At 38.6% G+C, this 7,873-nt stretch overlaps 1 protein-coding gene across 1 annotated transcript; it reads left to right on the top strand.

Annotated features, from left to right (window-relative positions):
• LOC308075734 (chemerin-like receptor 1) lies at positions 1 to 1,143 on the top strand (the record flags this gene model as incomplete). Its single annotated transcript, XM_080415680.1, has 1 exon — positions 1 to 1,143. One exon carries the CDS (start codon positions 1 to 3, stop codon positions 1,141 to 1,143), a length of 1,143 nt encoding a protein of 380 aa, XP_080271806.1.
• Positions 1,144 to 7,873: the final 6,730 nt, after the last annotated feature.

Genomic DNA, 7,873 nt, shown 5'->3' with positions numbered 1-7,873 from the left:
ATGGAGATTATGACCACAACTGCTGATTATTACTATGAGGAGATGGATCCGTCTGGTGGAAACGGCTCTTTCTGGGAAAACGATTATAACTGGGATTACTACTATGAGGGTTCTACTACTATTTATGACAAGGTTGATCCTGTACAACACACTGATCCCTTCAAGATCGTGTCCCTCGTCATCTACAGCCTGGTCTGTGTGCTCGGCGTGTTGGGGAACGGTGTCGTCATCTGGGTGACGGGCTTCAAAATGAAGAAAACCGTCAACACCGTTTGGTACCTCAACCTCGCTGTGGCCGACTTCCTCGTTACAGCGTTCCTGCCCCTGGAGATCACACACACAGCTCTGGACGGCCACTGGCCTTTTGGATCATTCATGTGCAAAATGAACTTTACCATTTCCATCATGAACATGTATGCCAGCATTTACATCCTGGTGGTCATCAGTGTTGACAGATGTGTATGTGTGGTGTGTCCAGTGTGGGCCCAGAACCACCGCAGTGTCAGGAAGGCGTCTTGGCTGAGTCTGGGTGTCTGGGTGCTGGGCTTGGTTCTCAGCTTCCCTTACTTCATCTTTAGGGACATATGGCCTTCAGACCATGATAAAGACATCATCTGGTGCTACAACAACTTTGCACCCACCAGTGACTACGCTGGTGACTACACCGATGACTACACGCATAGTCATAGCCCCCCTACACGCACACCAGAAGTGATTCAGTTGTCGACATTTGGATCTGATGTCATGATCATCACTAGCTTCCTCATGGGATTCGTGGTCCCTTTCACTGTCATCGTCTCCTGCTATTCTGTCATCATCTACCGGCTCAGGAATAATCGTTCGCTGGCCGGCCAATCAGGTCGCCCCCTCAAAATCATAGCAACTGTTATCACCGTGTTTTTCCTGTGCTGGGCCCCCTATCATATCATGGATCTGATTAACTTTGTGAATGTCCCGGTGACAGAGTCCAGTGAAACACTGGATCATGTGTTCAACATCGGGTCTCGCATAGCTGTCTGCCTGGCATATCTCAACAGCTGCCTGAACCCGCTGCTGTACGTGTTCATGGGTCAGGATTTCAAGGCTGTATTCCGCAGCTCTATCCTAAAGGTGCTGGAGAAAGCCTTCACTGATGACATCTGACAGTAGGGTGTGTGTGGCATTGTGGGTACAGACAGTGGCATTGTGGGTACGGAGAGGTGCGGTGCGGAGCGGAGAGGAGCACGCTGCATTACCTGTGGCTAACTAGCCATCTTGCCATCTACGGAGCTATACATCGCATCTCCAACACTGAGGAGGGTGTCCCCCGGACGGGCTGACTACCCCGTCCCGGTGCGTGTTGACCTACGGGTCGGGACCGCCACCCTCCAAACAGCTGGGTGTCCCCCGGACGGACTGACAAACCCGTCCCGGTGCGCGTTGACCTACGGGTCGGGACCGCCGCCCAGCCAAACAGTTACAGCCGCCCGCAAGCGCTCTGTGTGTCGGGACCGCCATCCAGACAAACAGCTAGCCGCCCGCAGACGCTGTGTGTGAAAGACACGCTCTCCTGGCAGGGAGCATGACTACGCTAAAAGCCCAAAAATCGGAGATCGAGGACTTAAAAAAAGCACTCGATTTCCTAACGGAGGAGATGACTACAATCTCCAAACAACAAAAGGCCATACTGGACCTGATGGGAGAGATAAAGAACTTAAATGAACAGAACACAGAGAAAGACAAGAAGATTGCAACACTCGAACGGAGGGTTGAAGATATGGAACAATATTCCAGAATTAACAATGTGATTGTGAGTGGCCTGGTGACCAAGCCGCGGTCCTATGCCAGGGCTGTGGATGGGAACAACACCGAACCCTCACAGGAAGACACAGAATCACTTGAGCAACAAGTGATCTCCTACATGCATGGAAAAGGAATACAAATAAACAGTGAAGATATCGAGGCATGTCACCCACTGCCACGAAGGGACAAGAAAGCCGCTCCTGCCATTATACTACGCTTCATCAGCAGAAAGCACAAGATCGCAGTACTGAAACAGGGGCGAAAACTGAAGGGATCGAACGTCTACATCAACGAGCACCTGACGAAGAGAAACGCCGACATCGCCAGACATGCGCGAATCCTGAGACGGGAGGAGAAGGTACAGGCAACATGGACTGCGAACTGCAAAATCTACATCAAGCTCAACGGAACACCAGAGGAGGCCAAAACGCTGCTCATCAGAGACCTCTCTGAGATGGAACAGTACAAATGAGGGCATACACAGGACATTATAACGATAAAACAACAAATAAGGTACCACTCTATCTCACCATGAAGAACCATAAGACTCTATTATCCCATATACATTACAGTGCTATTAATATATATATTTGGTTGATATGCAATATTATCTATGAGGCATTATTCTATGAACCTATGACTAATATATATCTCCAAACATATATGCTTATTATTATTATATTTTGTCTGCTATTAGTGTTACCAGTACTATCATTATTATTATTATTGCTATTACTAATGACTACACTATATAATAATGGAATCAAATGTGGATGATGATGAGCTAAGCAACCTGAGCCAAGGCAATGACCTCAGATGTCCCCAGAACCCAGTTGGCTGGAATCTAGAGACATTTAAATACACTGAATATAACAGATATGACTATGAACAACACATTGATCCAGACAATAATATTTTTAATGACATAGAAAATAATTGCAATTATCATACTGAGGAACAACTAAATATAAAACCACCTGGAAAAGATATATCAATAATACACTTCAATAGTAGGAGCATGTATACAAATTATGGAAACATCAGGGATTACCTAGATAAACATAAAAAACCCTTCAATATTGTTGCTGTCTCTGAAACATGGTTTGACCCTGACAGGGGTATCAACTTTCCTCTTAAAGGGTATGAACTTAATTATAGGAACAGGGAAAAGAAAATAGGGGGTGGAGTTGCCCTGTATGTGGACATCAACCTAAAATATGAAGTGATAGAAAATATGTCTATTGTTATTGATAATGTGCTAGAATGTATCACCATTGAGATATGTAGAGAAAAACATAAAAATATTATTGTCAGCTGCATCTACAGAGCTCCTGGGACTGACATTGACATATTTACAAAAACTATGGAAAGTGTGTTTTCCAAATCCCACCAGAAAGTCATTTTTATCTGTGGCGACTATAATTTAAATTTATTAAATCCACATAAGCATAAATATATAGATACATTTATTGATAATATGTATAGCATTAATCTATATCCATTAATAACAAGACCTACTAGAATAACTACAAACTCAGCAACACTAATTGATAACATATATACAAATGAATTTGGAAATAACATAGAGAGGGGGGTATTAGTGACAGACATTACAGATCACCTGCCAATATTTGCTATATATAAGTGTGAATATGAAAATAAAGATATAGCAGCTATACCTAGATATAAACGTCTAATAACAGAAGAGACCATTGCAGCCCTAAGGCAGGATCTGCTGGCTCAGAACTGGAACATCATATATAATGAAGATGATACTAATATAGCATATAATATATTCATTGGTATATTTGGGGAACTGTTTGACAAAAACTGCCCTACTCAGAGATGTAAAGAAAAGAAAATAGAGACAAAGAAACCGTGGATTACGCATAAATTAAAAAATGCCTGTAACAAAAAGAATACATTATATAAGGAATACATAAGACATAGAACTGTAGATAATGAAAATAAATATAAAAGATATAAAAATAAATTAACTCATTTTATAAAAGCAAGTAAAAAAGATTATTATAATAACTTATTAGAAAACCATAAAAATAATATAAAGGGATTATGGAGTATTCTGAACAGAATCATAAAAAAAGGATCACTGTCCACAAACTATCCGCAAACCTTCGTTGACAATGGTAAAACAATAACCAATCTAATCGAAATAGCAAATGGCTTCAATCACTTCTTTGTTAATATAGGACCCACACTTGCAAATGAAATAAAAACCGCAAGACCAGAGGAAAATGTGCCTGCCGATGAATGGGGTTTCTGCAACCCTAACTCTATGTTTTTGAGAGCTGTGGAGGAACAGGAAGTTATGGAAATAGTTGGAAACTGCAAAAACAAGACTTCCACTGACTGTAATGACCTAAGCATGTCACTTGTCAAAAAAATAATGGACACCGTAGTAAAACCATTTACCTTCATCGCCAACTCATCTTTCAGAAATGGCGTATTCCCAAATAAAATGAAAAAGGCAAAAGTTATCCCAGTTTACAAAGCAGGCAATAAACAGCATTTCACCAACTACAGACCAATTTCCTTGCTCTCACAGTTTTCATTGGAGAAATTTGTGGACAGGTTAGATCACTTTATAGAAAAAAATAACTTACTAACAGAGAGCCAATACGGTTTTAGAGCCAACAGATCTCCCGCAATGGCATTGATTGAACTAACAGAAGAAATAATAAAAAACATAGATTCAAAGATGTACACAGTTGGAGTCTTTGTAGACTTAAAAAAAGCTTTTGACACAATAGACCACACTATCCTTATAAGGAAATTGGTAAAATATGGTTTCAGAGGGGTGGTGTCAAATTGGCTTGAAAGCTACATACAAAACAGAGAACAAATTGTACAACTTGGAGAATGCAAATCCAGAAGCCTGAACATTATGTGTGGAGTCCCCCAAGGGTCGGTTTTGGGTCCCAAACTGTTTAACTTATACATCAATGATTTGTGCTCAGTGTCAAGTGTATTGAAGTGTGTACTATTTGCTGATGATACTAACATGTTCTGTACTGGGGAGGACATCAAGCAGCTTATGAAGGTCTTAACAATAGAAATGAGCAAATTCAAACTCTGGTTTGACAGAAATAAATTATCTCTAAACTTAAATAAAACAAAATGTATGGTCTTTGGAAACCGCCAGATAAAAATAGATATCCAGTTGATAATAGATAATAATATAATAGAAAGAGTATATGAAAATAAATTCTTGGGAGTGATCCTAGACCATAAACTCTGCTGGAAACCCCATATAGAACATGTGAGGAAAAAAATGGCAAAGAGCATAGCAATCATTAGTAAGGCAAGATACGAACTTAATCCCAGCTCATTACATACCCTGTACTGTGCAATGATATTACCCTATTTATATTACTGCTCAGAGGTATGGGGTAACACATACAAATCAACCATAAATACATTAATCATAATTCAAAAAAGAGCAATAAGAGTAATAAATAATGCAGGATATCGGGACCATACACATATATTGTTTCTTCAATCACATCTTTTGAAGTTCAAGGATATGGTCATCTTTAAAACACTACAGGTCATGTATAAAGCAAGATATAATCAATTACCGGGAAATGTACGAAGCAAATTTTTGGATAAAGAGGGGGGATATAACCTCAGAGGACCACTGAACTTCAAGAAACATGTGATGAAAACAGATCTTAAAATAATGTGTATCTCTTCTTATGGAGCCACACTATGGAATGGGTTAGAGGATGAATTAAAATATTGTGAAAACATACATAAATTCAAAGTTAGACTAAAGAGATCTATTTTCGATAGGTACAGAAGGGAAGAAGAGCTTGATTGAAAGTATGATGTAGTGTTATATAATTACATTATATAATTATATTAGACAGTAGAAATGGTTATAATATTGTAATTGCTGTATTGTTATATCATAACATATTATATTAAATGATGTGTTGGGATATGTTGTGTTATATATCTGCAATTATACTATATACTATTATATTGTTACTATACTATTACTATTGTAATATTGAATTATATTGTAATTTACAACATACTATTGTATTATATTGGGATGTATATACCATATAACATGTATATATGTACATATATATGTATATATAAATAATTTATACGTAAGTAAGTACGCCATGGGGCGTGCTTTGTGATTAAAACAATAATGAAGAAAAAAGTTGTAAGACTACAGGGCAGGGCCCGACAAGCCTAGTGCTTCTCCCTAGCCCCTTTTCGGACTCTTGGACACTACTGAGAAAATTAATAATAATAATGAAATGTTATTTGTATGATGTTTGTGCCCATTATCCGAAAATAAAAAAAACTGAACTGAACTGAACTGAGCTGCCTCAGACCAACACTTCCACTAACCCGGGGATCACCAGCCAAGAGACTGCCTTGTCTGAGACACAGGTTTAGGGTTGTCTTTGGATGCACTTTAATATGTAAATGGCTTTTCTTCTCAGTGCGTTCTCCAAGATTGAAATGATTAAAAATATCCAAAATAAATGTTGAAGTAACAGTTTTAAAAAACAATATTATTTGGAGGTTCTTTTTGACATGCATCTGTATGATTGGAGTTTCTTCTCGCCCTGTCCTCCTTTAGTTTTTTCTCCTTTTTATAAACAACAAAATGATGGAGCTTATGCAAAATATGATATTCCACCCGCTTCTTTAAACATGTAAACCAGTGATGTGACAATAAAGTTGCTTCTTGAATCAGGTTTCAGTTTTTTCTTTTTTTCCCCAGTTTGTTTTGGCCATTGGATTTGTATTTAGCAGAACTATGGCCCTATGGGCAGAAGTTCAAGAGGTTTTGGAGGTGCACCGTATAGACCAATTATTTGTTTACAAACACTGAGACCTCATGGTTTAAATGCAACCATTCTAATAGTAAGTATACAATAAATATAAGGTTAAAATGAAACCATTCTAATAGTAACTATACATTAAATACAAGGTTCAAATGAAACCATTCTAATAGTAACTATACATTAAATACAAGGTTCAAATGAAACCATTCTAATAGTGACTATACATTAAATACAAGGTTCAAATGAAACCATTCTAATAGTAACTATACATTAAATACAAGGTTCAAATGAAACCATTCTAATAGCAACTATACATTAAATACAAGGTTCAAATGAAACCATTCTAATAGTAACTATACATTAAATACAAGGTTCAAATGAAACCATTATAATAGTAACTATACAATACATATAAGGTTCAAATAAATTCTAAATAAAAGTTAGAAGCTCTGAGTTCTATCTATGATTCCATTTTGCGATAAAAGAAAGAGGCTTGTTTTAAAATACTTGTGTTTTAAATGGATAAGACAACATTCTGAGTGTCAACAGGGTACTAAACAGTGAAGTGTAGGCTGCAGGCTGTGGTTTCTGTGCACAAAGGAAACATGTTGTGTGGAGGATGTACACATTGTCCAGGATGTCATCTTATACTGAATTAGTTTGAGCGTGTGTGTGTGTGTGTGTGTGTGTGTGTGTATGCATTAGTGTGGATGTGCATGTGTGTGCATGTGTGTGCATGCATGCAGTAGTGTGGATGTGCAGATGTGTGTACGTGCGTGCATGCATGCGTATGTGTGTGCATGCATGCTCTGTGCAATACTATCCATAGGCAGATTATGGGTCACTAACTTATAACAGTTACCACACACACAGAGCCTTGCAGCCAACAGCACAATAAGTGAGTTCAGCTGCACCTCAACAGCAGTATTAGGGCTGACCTACACTGCATATTAATCATGCTTTAATAAAAGGAAAACAAGGCGGCCGCCACTCCAAATATTATCAGGGTGACTCTGGCTTTCATTTACATTTTTGCTGCACTTTGTATTCCCTCCTCCACCCAGCCAGACACATGAACATAATAAAATAAACACTTTGTGGTGAAAGAGGAGGGTTTGGATGTATAAGGAGGAGGTGTGAACTCTGGCAATACACACCAGTGGTTCTCAAATGTGTTCATGTCAAGGAGCCCTAAATTAATGACGTATTAATATCAATTAATATGAAGCAGCAAGCCGATTTACAAGCTGTGAGCTTGT

The sequence above is a fragment of the Gymnoscopelus braueri genome (genome assembly GCF_963280865.1).
Source record: "Gymnoscopelus braueri genome assembly, chromosome: 20".
Classification (NCBI taxonomy): Eukaryota; Metazoa; Chordata; class Actinopteri; order Myctophiformes; family Myctophidae; genus Gymnoscopelus; species Gymnoscopelus braueri.
This window is presented reverse-complemented; position numbering and strand designations above follow the sequence as displayed.